Source organism: Stegostoma tigrinum, chromosome 1, assembly GCF_030684315.1.
Source record: "Stegostoma tigrinum isolate sSteTig4 chromosome 1, sSteTig4.hap1, whole genome shotgun sequence".
Lineage (NCBI taxonomy): Eukaryota > Metazoa > Chordata > Chondrichthyes > Orectolobiformes > Stegostomatidae > Stegostoma > Stegostoma tigrinum.
Genome location: NC_081354.1, coordinates 155,383,090 through 155,399,068, shown reverse-complemented (window position 1 = coordinate 155,399,068; position 15,979 = coordinate 155,383,090). Strand labels below are relative to the sequence as shown.

The 15,979-nt window shown below is 42.8% G+C and overlaps 1 protein-coding gene across 2 annotated transcripts in view; it reads right to left on the bottom strand.

The window, feature by feature from the left end:
- Positions 1 to 15,979, bottom strand: part of LOC125455726 (coiled-coil domain-containing protein 68-like) — an 81,494-nt gene that overhangs the window by 11,389 nt on the left and 54,126 nt on the right. For both annotated transcript variants that reach the window (XM_048538110.2, XM_048538100.2), the window contains exons 6-8: positions 14,914 to 15,039; positions 13,853 to 13,981; positions 10,194 to 10,288 (exon numbers count right to left, since the gene is read on the bottom strand). In XM_048538110.2, the coding sequence (XP_048394067.2) occupies positions 10,194 to 10,288; positions 13,853 to 13,981; positions 14,914 to 15,039 (350 nt within the window). The remainder of the gene's footprint in view (positions 1 to 10,193; positions 10,289 to 13,852; positions 13,982 to 14,913; positions 15,040 to 15,979) is intronic.

The window sequence follows — 15,979 nt, the reverse complement described above, 5'->3', positions numbered from 1 at the left end:
CTAGGAGCTGAAAAATATTCTCAGTAATAGTGGCATGAAAGCATAACGCATTGCAGTAAAAGCCTATCAGGTTTACCAATGGGCTTTCCAGAAGGATAGCCATTGCCTTTCCCTGCTCATCTACACGTGACCTCAGTCATACAGAGATGCAAGTGATTTTTAAATGGCCTCTGAAATTATCTAGCAAGTCATTTAGTTGCAGCAAATCGCGGCAGAAAGGTCAAAAAGGAATAAAACAGGACAAATATCTGGCATTGACTTAAGATACTGAAAAAGGCAATGGTAAATGTCAACCTTGCAAAGACCTCCTCATTAATATTTGGGCTACTGCAAAAAATTGAAAAAGTTTTTCCATAGAGGGGTCAGAAAGGAGCCTGACAGTTGCTATCCATAGAATCGTATTTAGTAGACAGAAACCAGATACCACCGGAGCCTTAGGCAGAACATTTCCAGTAAAGATTTGGCACAACGTAGGAGCAAATTACTGCAGATGCTGGAATTTGTATTGAAAAAAGAAGCTGGAAATTACAGTGGGCCAGGCAGCATCCATGGAGAAAATGTTTTAATGACTCTTCATCAGAGCTTCCTGGAGAAAGCATTGAACATGACAAGGGAACAGAACATACTATCTTCCAAACAAAGCCTGTAGTTTCAGATTAACTACACCACTTCCAAGTTTAACGTAAAGTTCTACATTATTCTCACTCTTCCCTAAAGACACTTTTACAGCAAAATTATTAATTGGACGTCTCATCATATTATACTATATTCAAAATCATCCATTCTTTGGTCAGACTCTCATCTTGTACATATTCCTGTGTCTTTCCTTAATAATATCAGTACTAGGTAGGCTCATTCAGTCCACATACTGACAGAAATCCCCGTGATTGCAATAATACACACATTATATGTACCTCTACTCTCTTGATTTATATTTTGTCTTTTCTTACCACCACCATTTGGTGACCTACAAACAACTTCACCCAATGTTTACTGCCCCATGCTGTTTCTTAGTTTTATCCAAATTGTGTCTCCATTTTCATTCTCTGTTGTGAGATCCTGTCTCACTAATGTACTGAACACATCAAATTTTAACAGCACAAGCTCATTTATTTTTCCCTTTGGTCTAAACTCACTAAATGTCAGGTATCCTCAAACTTTCAGTTCCCAGTCATGGTCACTGTGCAGAGATAATGGGAACTGCAGATGCTGGAGAATTCCAAGATAATAAAATGTGAGGCTGGATGAACACAGCAGGCCAAGCAGCATCTCAGGAGCACAAAAGCTGACGTTTCGGGCCTAGACCCTTCATCAGAGAGGGGGATGGGGAGAGGGACCTGGAATAAATAGGGAGAGAGGGGGAGGCGGACCGAAGATGGAGAGTAAAGAAGATAGGTGGAGAGAGTGTAGGTGGGGAGGTAAGGAGGGGATAGGTCAGTCCAGGGAAGACGGACAGGTCAAGGAGGTGGGATGAGGTTAGTAGGTAGCTGGGGGTGCGGCTTGGGGTGGGAGGAAGGGATGGGTGAGAGGAAGAACCGGTTAGGGAGGCAGAGACAGGTTGGACTGGTTTTGGGATGCAGTGGGTGGGGGGGAAGAGCTGGGCTGGTTGTGTGGTGCAGTGGGGGGAGGGGACGAACTGGGCTGGTTTAGGGATGCAGTAGGGGAAGGGGGGATTTTGAAACTGGTGAAGTCCACATTGATACCATATGGCTGCAGGGTTCCCAGGCGGAATATGAGTTGCTGTTCCTGCAACCTTCGGGTGGCATCATTGTGGCACTGCAGGAGGCCCATGATGGACATGTCATCTAGAGAATGGGAGGGGGAGTGGAAATGGTTTGCGACTGGGAGGTGCAGTTGTTTGTTGCGAACTGAGCGGAGGTGTTCTGCAAAGCGGTCCCCAAGCCTCCGCTTGGTTTCCCCAATGTAGAGGAAGCTGCACCGGGTACAGTGGATGCAATATACCACATTGGCAGATGTGCAGGTGAACCTCTGCTTAATGTGGAATGTCATCTTGGGGCCTGGGATGGGGGTGAGGGAGGAGGTGTGGGGACAGGTGTAGCATTTCCTGCGGTTGCAGGGGAAGGTGCCGGGTGTCGTGGGGTTGGAGGGCAGTGTGGAGCGAACAAGGGAGTCACGGAGAGAGTGGTCTCTCCGGAAAGCTGACAGGGGAGGGGATGGAAAAACGTCTTGGGTGGTGGCGTCGGATTGTAAATGGCGGAAGTGTCGGAGGATAATGCGTTGTATCCGGAGGTTGGTAGGGTGGTGTGTGAGAACGAGGGGGATCCTCTTGGGGCGGTTGTGGCGGGGGCGTGGTGTGAGGGATGTGTTGCGGGAAATACGAGAGACGCGGTCAAGGGCGTTCTCGATCACTGTGGGGGGAAAGTTGCGGTCCTTGAAGAACTTGGACATCTGGGATGTGCGGGAGTGGAATATCTTATCGTGGGAGCAGATGCGGCGGAGGCGGAGGAATTGGGAATAGGGGATGGAATTTTTGCAGGAGGGTGGGTGGGAGGAGGTGTATTCTAGGTAGCTGTGGGAGTCGGTGGGCTTGAAATGGACATCAGTTACAAGCTGGTTGCCTGAGATGGAGACTGAGAGGTCCAGGAAGGTGAGGGATGTGCTGGAGATGGCCCAGGTGAACTGAAGGTTGGGGTGGAAGGTGTTGGTGAAGTGGATGAACTGTTCGAGCTCCTCTGGGGAGCAAGAGGCGGCGCCGATACAGTCATCAATGTACCGGAGGAAGAGGTGGGGTTTGCGGCCTGTGTAGGTGCGGAAGAGGGACTGTTCCACGTAACCTACAAAGAGGCAGGCATAGCTGGGGCCCATGCGGGTGCCCATGGCCATCCCCTTAGTCTGTAGGAAGTGGGAGGAGTCAAAAGAGAAGTTGTTGAGTGTGAGGACGAGTTCAGCTAGGCGGATGAGAGTGTCGGTGGAGGGGGACTGGTCGGGCCTGCGGGACAGGAAGAAGCGGAGGGCCTTGAGGCCATCTCCATGCAGAATGCAGGTGTACAGGGACTGGACGTCCATGGTGAATATGAGGTGTTGGGGGCCAGGGAATTGGAAGTCCTGGAGGAGGTGGAGGGTGTGGGTGGTGTCACGGACGTAGGTGGGGAGTTCCTGGACCAAAGGGGAGAAAATGGAGTCCAGATAGGTGGAGATGAGTTCGGTGGGGCAGGAGCAGGCTGAGACGATGGGTCGACCAGGGCAGGCAGGTTTGTGGATTTTGGGAAGGAGATAGAAACGGGCCGTGCGGGGTTGGGAACAATGAGGTTGGAGGCTGTGGGTGGGAGGGTTGTGCAGCCTGATCTCCATAATGGCAATTGGTTCACACCTATTTTCTTACAGTTGCATCATCAATTCATTAACCTCATTGTGAAAACTGTGTATTCAAACGTAAATTGCCTAAAATTCTGACTTGTCATTATGCTTGTAACAGCTAGCCTTAAATGTTGATACACTCTTAAGACTGGATGCTCTGTCCCTTTGCTGCCACTCAGATTAATAATTCTCTTTTTGTTATTTTGTTTTCTTGCTTTGACTTCTCCCTTTAATCCATTACATCTTCCCCTCACTTGATCCCTTGCCCCCAACTATTTGTATTAACACTTTCTCTACTGCCTAAATACAATGATGTGGAGGTGCCAGTGTTGGATTGAGGTGGGAAAGAACAGAGTGGAACAGAATATATTTGACCCTGGAAATAGCACAGAAGAATCAGGGATAATCAGCACTTTCTTTTATATAGAAAGCTCATGTTTGACAAATTTGATTTAACATTTTGTGGATGTAATCAGGAAATTGATATGGTCTATCAAACTTTAACAAGTTAAATGTTAACATGAGGTCCAAGGTAAAATGACATGGTGGATCCAAAATTGGCTGAGTCAGGAGGCAGAGGGTTCTGATAGGGGAATGTTTTTCTGACCAGTCGTCTGATTCCAGTGGGTTCCCTCAGAGCTTGTTGTTGGGGCCCTTGCTGTTTGTGGTGTACATTAATGATTTGGACTGAAACGTTGGGGGTATGTTCAAGAATTTCACAAATTACCTGAAAAGTGATATGGCGGTAATTAGAAAGAATAGCCATAAACTGTAGTGGATATCAGTGGACTGCTCAGATGGGCAAAGCAGAGGCAATTGGAATTCAACCTGGGAGAGTAGGAGATAATGCACGCAGGGAGGCTTAACTCGAGGAGTTTTACCAGAATGCTGCATGGGCTGGAGAGTCTGAGCTGTAAAGAACGATTGCATAGGATTGTTGGATTGTTGGCTGATAGTGGAATGTAAGATAATGAGGGGTGTGATGTGGTATGGTTTGGGTATTGTTAGGGTATGATTTAGAAGGGGTGGACGCTAGGAAGTAGTTTACGTTAGGCTGGGAGACTAGGACCCGTGGGCACAGCCTTAAAATTAAAGGGGGTAAATTTAAAACTGAAATGAGACGACATTTCTTCAGCCAGAGTGGTGGGCTTGTGGAATTCATTGCCGCAGAGTGCAGTGGAGGCCGGGATGTTGGATGCCTTCAAGGTAGAGATCGACAAATTCTTGATCTCAAAAGGAATCAAGGGCTACGGGGGGAGTGCAGGGAAGTGGTGTTGAAGTGCCCATCAGCCATGATTTAAATGGCAGAGTGGACTTGAAGGGCTGAATGGCCTTACTTCCACTCTATGTCTTATGGTCTTATGGTCTTATGATAGGCTGAATTGGAAGGCAATTTTTCCATTCATAGAGGAGTCAGTAACCAGGGGAACACAAATTGAAGATAAGAGGTAGAAGGCTAAGACAACAGGTGAGGAGAATTTCTTCACCCCCAAAGTGTGGTGGAAGTTTGGAATTCACTATCTGGCTGAGTCAGAAACTCATAAACATTTAGCAGTATTTTTACATTGGTTTGTTTTAACATAGCTTCCAGTGCAATGGGCCAAAAGCTGGAAAATGAGATTAATGTAGACAGGTAACAAGGTGTCGATCTGGATGAACACAGCAAGCAAAGCAGCATCATAGGAGCAGGAAAGTTAACGTTTCGGGCCCACTGTGAAGCCTCTTCTAAGAATTCCCTCATTGAAGAAGTTACCCTCCTCCCTCTGGAAAAAACCTTAATAGACAGATTTTTGTTGACTGGTGGATTTGATGGGCTGAATGTCTTCCTTCTGCACTGTGAATATCTACTGCACTGTCATAGAATGAGAAAGAAATTTTTTTGAAAGGAATAAAATTCTAATTGGGCTTTACAGGTAGTTGCTGACTGAATGTTTGTTAGCTACAGAGGCTAGAACCTTGGCACATTGCTCCAGTATAAGGGGTCAATTATATTTAGGAGTTGAAAAAGGAGAAATTTCTTCAATTAAACGTTTGAATAACTTTGAAATTCTCTATCACAGAAGGTCATTATTTTCAAATTTGAGATGAATAGATTTCTGCGCATTTAGTGTAATCGAGGAATATGGAGATCAGGTGACCTTATTGAATGATGAAACAGGTTGAATGAGCTGAATGGTGTATTTCTGCTGCTATCTCTTATGTTCTATGGACAGATACCTTGGGGATGTCAATTACGGTCCAGACAATATATTGCCTCCCTGATATTGAGGAGGGAAACATTAATTCTTATGTTTTAAAGCATTTTAGAAGATTGGGAGAGCAGTTAAATTACTGTGATTATGGATATTGTTTTAGGTCTAATGAGGAAAGGATTTTGCAGAACATTTTAAGGGAGAATTTTAAAAAAGGCATCAAGACTGGCATTCATGCAATGTTTATATGTAAATATGCAAAGTATTAATAGCTGGGAATTGAGAAACATTAATTAGAGTGTGGTGTGATGGTGGTGGGGTGTAGGCATCAGTGACTTAACCAAATTAAAAATAAATTTCTTGCATCTCAGAACAAAAGAAGAAGCAGCAGAAAGGATAAAGGAGACACAAATTATCATTTGCTAATGTTCTTTAGAGCTAGGAATTGTGCCAAAGAAATAACGGCTGGCAAATGTTACACTGTATTTTTAAAAAAAGCAGGGTGAGAAAACAGAGCATTACAGCTCAGTTAATCTTACCTCAATTGGAGGTAAACCTCTAAGGGATATTTTATACTTCTCTACTGCTGGTAACTGTTATAATCCTTGTAAACAGATTTCAGAAATTTGGCTGAATGCCTAATTTGTATTGTGCACAATTAGCAGGAAAGAGTCTCCTCTCGCAATGCAACATCAGAAAGCCGAATATCTGGATTCCACATTTTGGACTGGGAATAGAAAGATGTGGGCTACCATAATTACAGTTTACAATCTTGCAGTGTCTTTAGTATAGTTAAACACATTCAATGATAATGAAAAATTGTATTTTTGCAAAGTAAAAAATAAAGCATTGATTACATTGAATTTAATAGTATTTTTTTCCAAAAAATGAGAGTGATGTGCATTTTTGTATTTCGTCACTTGGAACCATGTGAACTGTCCCAGCATGTTCCACTGAATCAATAGGTTATATGTAGTTTGATGGACGCAACTCTGCAAGTATGGGGAAAGCCAAGGAGGCAATTCCTAGGCATTGGCATCATTCTGTATTACACTGTAATGGTCTAGCCATCTGAGCTGACAGACCCCCAAAGTTGGAAGCAAATCATAAGAAAACAATGTACAGCAAGTATGGTTGGCTGAGACAATTATAAGACATACACTAAAGCACTTCACAGATGTTCTGGAAATTATTCATACTGAGAGAGCACAAGTGAGAAAATCAGAAAGACAAAGTGGATGATTTTCACTTCCACAGATTGTATAGTAACCTGCTGGAGCTGCTCAGGCAGTTAATATAGAACCAACTTGATTTCAATTGAAGTAAAAAAAAGGAGGATCTACAAAGAACAATAAGTTCATTAGAATATAAAAGTAGAAGCAGAACTAAGCTGTTCAGTCTGTCAAGTCTGCTCTGCCATTCAATGAGATCATGGCTGACCTGATAAGCCTAAACTCCATATTTCTGGATTTTCACTATAACCCTTTGTCCCCTTACTGATTTAAAATCTACCTCAGTTTTGAACATACTTAAAAACTTAGAATCAATACACCTCCATGGTAAAAAGGCTGTTCGTGGGTAAACGAACCTCTGGCAACTGGGAGACATTCAAAAGCAAGGTAATGAGAGTTCAGGGACAGCATGTTCCTGTCAGTGTGAAGCGCAAGGCTGGCAAGAGTAGGGAATACTGGATGTCTGGAAATACTAAGGCTTTGGTCAAGAAATAAAAGTGGGGCATATGTCAGGTGGAGGCAGATGGGATCGAGTGATTCCATTGAGGAGTATGGACATTTACGAACACACTTAAGAGGGAAATCAGGAGGGCCAAATGAGGACATGTTAACTTTGGCACATAAGGGTTAAGAAAAGAGATTTTGTAAATATATTAAGGGCAAAAGAGTAACTGGGAAGAGAAGAAGGCTCTTTAAAGATCAATGAGGCCATTTATGTGGTGAACCAAAGAGATGGATGAGATCTTAAACTAATATTTCACATCAGGATTTTACAGCGAAGAAAGACACGGAAGCTAGGGAACTCAGCGAAATAAATCGTGATGTCTTGAAAAGAATCCACATTACAAAAATGGAGGTGCTGGAGATCTTAAAATAGGTAAAAGTAGATAAATCTCCAGCACCTGATCAAGTGTATCCCAGGGCATTGTGGGAATCTAGGGAAGAAATTCCTGAGGCCCTAGCAGAGACATTTTATCATCTACAACCATGGGTGAGGTGCTGGAAGACAGGAGGGTGGCTAATGTTGTGCCATTGATGCTGTAAGGAAAAGCCAAGGAACTACAGACTTGTGAGCCTGACATCAGTGGTGGGTAAGCTGTTGGAAAGGATTCTGAGAAACAGGATTTACATGCATTTGGTAAGACCAGGGCGGTGCTAGATAGTCAGTATGGCATTGTACATTGGCAATCGTGTCTCACAAACTTGATTGAGTTTTTTGAAGAGGTGACCAGGAAGATAGATGAAGGCCGGGCAGTAGACATTGACTACATGGAGTTTAACAAGGCCTTCAACAAGGTTCTGCATTGTATAGTGGTTGGTAAGGTTAAATCACATGGGATTCACAGAGAGATGGCTAATTGGATACAAAATTTGGCTTGACGGTAGAAGGCGGAGTGTTTTGGTAGAGGGCTGTTGTTCAGGCTGGAGGCCTGTGACCAGTGGTGTGCTGCAAGGCTTGATGCTAGGTTCACTATTAACAGTGAAGAAGGTTCGTTAAGAGTACAATGCAATTTGATGTACTGGGCCATTAGACTGAGGAATGGTAGATGGAGCTTAATGTAGGTAGATGGAGCTTAATGTAGGTAGATTGGAAGTGTTGCATTCTGCAAGACAAACCAGGACTTGCACAGTTCATGTTAGATTACTGGGGAGTGTTGTTGAACAGAGAGATTGAGGGGTGCAGGTACATAGTTCCTTGAAAGTGGCGCCACAGGTAGACAGGTTGGTGAAGAAAACCATTAGGCATGCTTGCTTTCATCGGTCAGAGCATTGAGTACATGAGTTGAGACATCGTATTATGAGTACACAAGACATTTGTAAGGTTACATTTGGAATATTGCATACAATTCTGGTCACCCTGTTATCAGAAGGATGTCATCTAACTGGTAAGGATACAAAAAAGAATTGCAAAGAAGGAGGGTTCGAATCAAAAGGAGAAGCTGGATAGGCTAGGACCTTGTTTCCTGGAGCATAAGAGGCTGAGGGGTGACCTCATAGAAGTTTATAAAGTCATGATAGACATTGATAAGGTGAATAGTCAAGGTCTTTTACCTAGGGTAGGCTGTGTCCAAAACTAAAAGACATGGGTTTAAGGTGAAAGAAGAAAGATTTTAAAGGGACCCGAGGGGCAATTTTTTTCACACAGAGGGTGATGCATGTATGGATCAAGCTGCCAGAGGAATTTGTAGAGCAATTCCAACATTTAAAAGATATTTGGACAGGTATACGGAAAGGAAAAGTTTAGAAGGATTATGGGCTTAATGCAGGCAAATGGGACAAGGTTAGTTCGGAAAACCTGGTTGGCATAGACAAGTTGGGCCAAAGTATCTCTTTCTGTGCTGTAAGACTCTATGGCTCTAATTCTATTGATTCATTACCCGCTTAGTGAAGAAATTCCTCCTTTTCTCTGCCTTAAATGTGTAACCCCTTGTTTCCTTTTTATGCCCTTGAGTCCTAGAATTAACCAGAGGGGAAATAACCCTGTCAGGCCTGCCAAGAATCATACATTTTTCAGTAAGGTTGTCTTTCATTTTTCTTCATTCCAATGAATACTTGCCCAATCTACTTAACCTTTGCTCATTAAGCAGTCCCTCCATACCTGGTTTGAGCTGAGTGAACTGTCTCTGGACAACCTCCAATGCCAGTATATCTTTCCATGGATTAGGGGCCCAAAACTGTTCACAGAATTCTAGCTTCTGATTAATGCTGTGCATAGCTATAGCAAAATCTCCCTACGTTTTTACTCCATTTCCTTTGAAATAAACGTCTAAATTCCATTTGCCTTCCCTATTACCTATTGAATTTAAATGCTAGCTTTTTGAGATATGAGGATGAGAACTCTCAATTCCCTCTGTTCTGTCGCATTCTGCAGTCTTTCTCCATTTAAATAATATTCAGCTCCTCTATTTTCCTGCCAAAGCTCATAACCTCACATATGCCCTTTTTATAGCCTATCTACCAAAATTCTGCCCATTCACTTAACCTGTCTATTGTCTCTCTGCAGACTCTTTGTGTCACTACTAGCCTTCCCACCTATTTTTGTATCATTTATAACCTTGGCTGTAGTACATTCACTATCCTCATTCAGTCGCTTAATACATATTGTAAATAATTGTCTGCTTGACTGATTTGAAGATCGAGTTCTGTTGCCAGAGTCCTACCAGATCCTGGGTCTGCTTTATCATGAGAGAGACGAGAGTCTTTACAACTCAGGCAAAGGGAGTGGTTGAGAAGTAGAGTCATTGATAGTAACCTCAGTGAGTATGGGAATTAAACCAGTTGTGCTGGCATTGACCTGCATCACAAACTAGATCCTCAGCCAAATGAGCTTACAACCCCCCATTGCTGAGGGTAACAGTGTACGCCCAATAGACAAGAAATGGTAAGTATTAGACAATGGAAGTCAAGTTCAAACACTAATGACACTTTGTTATGTCATAAATAATCCCACCTCGATGAGCCATCTGGAACATCCATAGAAGTAGACCTCTTCCAATGCATCTTTTTTTCCAATGACTGTTTCTTTTCCATCAGCTCTTTCTTCTCCTAAACAAATATTTGAAGTAGAAATTCAGGAATCCTCTCAGAACACAAAATGTTTAAACCTTAAGAGAGTTAATATTAAATTTTCATATGGATCTAAAAAATTAAAAGTGACAAAACACTTCCAACTTGTCTTTTTGTTTGGACCTTTATTTAGGATCTGTACAAAACTTTATTTTCCTCTCATAGAAATTTAGTTAATGCATTCCTTCAAGATTCCCTTGTGTGCTATTTGGATACTGATGTTAATTCATGAAACAGGTTGTGTTAAAATAGAATGGAAAGGAACTATGTGCGAATATACTAACTAGTGCCTTGCCAGAGGAAACAAAACCTCAGAAATGTTGTAATCTTGCCTTTACCTCAGTCTTTATTGCATCTTTAATGACACAATGTTAGACATTGAATGTGTATTTTCATTATTCCCATTAGGAATTCTGTAAAGAGTGAGATTTTTGGACTATATTCAATTGAGCAGATAGACCTGCAGGGTTACAATTACAGATCCTGAGGAAGATGTTGCTGGTAGGTCTTGTAGCATCTGAGAAAGCAGAGTTAACATTCTGATTCTGGTGAATCCTAATCAGAATTCTGAGGCATACATGCTGCCAGACCTGCTGAGTTTCACGAGGAATTATTTTGTTTTGTTTCAGATCTCCATTAATGTAGAACATTTTTTTTAATCTGAGAAAAATGTTATTTTCCCTAAGTTTATTAGATAATCTGGGCACACAAGTAAGCATCATGAATCTGGATGGAAAATGGACAACACTCTGCCACAAAATTCTTCATCATTTTACATCTGGACAATTCAATTATGAAGATTTTCCACTTACAATGAAGCAGCAAGTTTCTATGATTAGCAGGATGCCTGATACAGGTTAAAACCCAGCACCATGTGGCTCAGCTTCTTAATTGATTAATTGCTTGATTTATTGTCACATGTACTGAAGTACAATGAAAAGTTTTGTTTACAAGCAGTATAGGCGGATTAAAGCAAGCAAGGATGTACAGATCAAAAAAGTGTAATCAGAGGCTTTCAGGTTACATTGGACAGGGTGTGTTCTAGGCGGGGTCAGCATTAGCAAAATCAGCATTATTTGAGGCTAGACAGTCCATTCATCAGTCTGATAATGGCTGGGGGAAAGCTGTTCCTGAATCTGCTTGTTCGTGTGTTCAGGCTTCTGTATCTTCTGCCCGATGGAAGAGCCCATTTCTGGGGTTCAATAGGTCTTTGATGATGTTGGCATCCTTTCCATTGGCAGCAAGCCATGTAATCGGAGTCCATGGATGGGAGGTTGACTTCCATGATGGTCTGGGCTGTGCACACCACCTTCTGTAGTTTCTTATGGTCCTGGGCAGAGCAGTTGCTGTACCACGCTGTTATTGACCCGGACACTGCTTTCAATGGTGTGTCTGCAGAAGTTGCTGAGGAGCCTTATGAACATGTCAAAACTCCTGAGCTGCCTGAGGAAGAAGAGGTGTTGTTGTGCCCACGGGAAGTCCGGGAAAGGTTGTTGGTTATCGTCACTCCAAGGAACGTGATGGTCTTCACTTTCTCAATCTCAGTGCTATTGATGTAGCTGGGGGTACATTCTCCTCATCTCTCATTTGCACAATTTCTTTGAGCAAGCCCCACTTTACAGACAGAAAGTGAATTGGTAAAACACTCCATTACATGTCCAGCAGAGATCACTCTATCAATGAATACATTTTCCAGCTATCAGGTGTCAAACTGGAAAGATCCCACGGCTACTAACAAGTCACCATCAGCCTGGGAATGTTATGGAGCTGCCTGCATCGGAACTTAATTAAGACGAAATCAAAATACTGCAAATGCTGCAAATATGAGATAAGATCAATAAAACAAAAAATGCTGGAAATACTCAGTTATGTCAGGCAGCACCATTGGAGAGAGACAAGAGTTAACTTTTCAGATCAATGGCCTTTCATCAGAACTGGATTCTGATGTTCCCAGTTCTAAAGAACAGTTGTCCCCTGAAACATTAACTGTATTTGGCATATGCTGGTCTTGCAGGCGGTGGGATGACTTAATTTATTGGGGTGGCAATATTCCAGAATGTTACTGCAATCGGTCGTACACTAGGCTTAAGCTCTGAGTGTGAACATTCAAGCTTGCCCTTCATGATCCACCAGCAACTGAGGCTCTTAATTGGTCAGTCCACACAACAGCCTGTTCCTTCCTGGGGCTGAGGTTATCTTGCTCCAGGTGGGATGAAAAAGAAATCAGCGACCCAAAGGGTAGGGTAGTTATCAGGTTATAAGTTGTTGAGGGGGTCACTCCAACAGCACTAGTTTGTGCTTGATTAAGGGACTGGAAATAGGGGAGAATCATGGCCACTGAGAGCCAGCTCTCGTCCTTGCTTAGGACATCTTTCTCCTTGTGGCCCGAATCCCCTCCAAAAAAAAAATTCTTACCTGACATCTTGCCTGCCCTGATCTCGGTTATACTCTAGCAGCAGTCGCAGTCTTAGTGGTGTTACTGAAGGCGAAGAAAATGCACCTCTAATTGGCCAGTAAGGCATTATGCCAAACGTTCCACCCCACACCTTACCACTGGCCCTTATTTCGAATGAAGGCACACTGCTGCCCTCCAGGCTGTCTGATTGAAGGGAGACACAGAGAGCTCTCCTCATAAGAAATCAGTGTGGGTTTCTTGGCATTTTTTCAGCATGAAAACCTGATCTTTCATAATCAGATAAAAAAAAGACCATCTTCATCCCTTAGAATGGATGGAAAGGAGTGTGTACGGATTATAATGAGCAGAACCTCTCGAGGAACATTACAGGCAGTGATTCTGTCCTGATACGGTGCAGTGATTGGAAGTAAGAGCATAATAACCCCCATGCAGGGAGCCAGTGGGTTGAGTTGTCGGCACCATTCCCCACTGGAACAATTCCTCAGAGGCTGGATTAAGGTCAGGAATACTGTCTGCCTTCAAAGTCATTGGCAGTCAATTAAGGTAAGTTAAAGTCCGATTAAGGCTAATTATCACAGGTTGACTGGAATTTCCCAGTCGGCCTATGGGATCTCCTGCAGCATTAGCAGCACAGATACCAAAATACTGCTTACAAAGCAGACTTTGTCTCTGCTGCCTCCTGTTGCTGGACATCCTGAAGAGGCATTTTTTAAATTTCAGATTTTACGTTTACGTTGCTGAGAGGCTGCCTTATAAAACCACGCTATACATCCTTCTGTGCTGGAGGGCCACCTTTGTTACTCCACCTATTGGACAGCAAGTACATTCTCTCACCCATCAATGGAAAATTGCTTCTAACACATTACTGGGTTGGGCCCTGCACTGCACACCACAGCATCAGAGTCCTGGCCCAACACAGGAAGTAGCACTCTGCGAAACAATATTGAAACAGGAGGGCACTTAGGGTGGATCTCAATCTCAAACATAATGAAATTGTTTCTTCTCCTGGTCAGGTTGCCCACCCTGGAATTTCAGATAAGGCTAGCATTATTGAAGTTGTTGGATTTTATGCTCCAACCTATAGTGTGCCTTAAGGTCTCCCAAGGGAATTTTCTTCAGGCTCTTACCTTCTCCATCCTCTCTATTAGATTTTCCAGTTCTGTGGCTCTGTTCTGTTTTTGCTGGAGTTGCAGCACCAGGCTATTGTAATTTTCCACACTTCTCTTTAAACTTTGCTCCTGCTCCTCAGCAAAAGTCTGAAAAGGAAATGAAACATTCAGAAAGAGGTCATTGCTCTAATCAAATGATCAATTGATAATTTTGTTCTTGCTACTGCACCTCCAATACGCACTAAATGAAATAAAACAAATAACTGCGGATGCTGGAGATCTGAAACAGAAGCAGAAATTGTTGGAGAAACTCAGCAAGTCCGGAACCATCTGGGGGAAGAAAGCAGAATTTCAGGTCCATCTTCTTCATCAGTGGAAGAATGGTCACGACACTTGAAATGTTAACTTTGCTTTCTTCCCACAGATGCTGCTAGGTCTGCTGAGTTTCTCCACTAATTTATCTTCTTGTTCAAAAATAAAAGCCTGTCTAGCTTTTAGGGGCTCTGGCTTTAATTCATCATGTACTAAAGACAATGAGCTGACAGAAAGGCAACCTGCTGTTGGAGCTGCCATTGAAAAGTCCATTCTCCCAGGACTGGGGAAACCAATAATAAAGACCATTGCTCTAAAGTGAGAGGGGAAAGATTTAAAAGGGACTTAAGGGACACCTTTTCACACAGAGGGTGGCGTGTGTATGGAATGAGCTGCCAGAGGAAGTGGTGGAGGCTGGCACCATTACAACATTTAAAAGGCATCTGAATGGGTCCATGAATAGGAAGGGTTTAGAGAGATATGGGCCAAATGCTCACAAATGGGACTAAATTAATTTAGGCTTTCTGGTCGGCATGGACAAGTTGGACTGAAGAGTCTATTTCCATGCTGTACATCTCCACGACTCTATGCGGTCAAAGCCTGATCTCTGGCATATTCTTCCTAGATACTTTGGTGAATTATAGGAACTGAGCAAATTCAATTGTGTTAACCTCTATAGATATGCAGATCTGTCAAGTGTTTGTCTTCCTCATTCTGCCTTTGCCTTTTAATTTCTAATTTTCAGACTAATGCTCAATGATGCTGACCTGCAATTTGTGCTTCTCTTCGTCATGCCGTTGTCTTAGTTCATCCATCTGCCTTTGGTAGTTTTCAAAAAGTTTTTGTGAGGCATTCCGAAGTGCTGCAGCTCCTGCTTCTTGGCAGGCCTCCAGCTAAAGACATGAAGTATTTCAACATCAGAACTCACAGTGAAAACATATATACCCAACAGCCGATTTCCCTAGCATCTTCCTCAATCCCAACTAGGAGCTCAGAGTATTGTGGGGAATGCAAGAGTAAAGCTTGAGGATTGGCTAACACACAGAAGATGGAATGTCAGGATTAATGCGTCTTTTTCAGGTTGGAAAGATGGAACCAGTGGAGTGCCACAAGGATCAGTCCTGGGGTCTCATTTATTTATTATCAATATCAATGACTTGAAGCAGGGGACAGAGTGCAGCCTATCCATATTTGATGACAATATAAAACTAAGTGTGAGGTGATATTGTGATGAGGACATAAGGAATCTGCAAGATGATACAGATAGGTTGAGTGATTGGGCAAAAGCTTGACAGATGGAATTGAATGTAGAAAAGTGTGAGGCTATACACTTTGGGAGGAAGAATAAAAAGGCACACTTTTAATTAAATACAAACTCCAGACTCCAAAAACTGTACAGCACAGGGGGATCTGGGTGTTCTTGTACATGAAAAATTAAAGTTAAAATGCGGGAACAGCAAGAAATTAGGTAAATAGAATTTTACGCTTTATTGTTAGAGGCCGGAGTTTAAAATCAGAGAGGTTTTGTTACAACTGTGCAGGTTGTTGTTGGGGCTGAACCTGAAATGTTATGCACAGTTTTGGTCCCCACATCCAAGAAAGGATATGCTATTCAAAGAAATTCACTGAGGTGAAGAGTCAACAATAGGGAGTGCTGAAGAAGGGTCAAGGTATCTACAACATTAACTCTGCTTTCTCTCCACGGACCTACTGGCTTTTTCACAGAAACATAGAATCTCTATAGTGTGGAAGCAGACCATTTGGCCCATCGAGTCCACACGAGCCCTCTAAAGAGCATCCCTTCTAGACCCACTAAATATCCTAACCTACCTA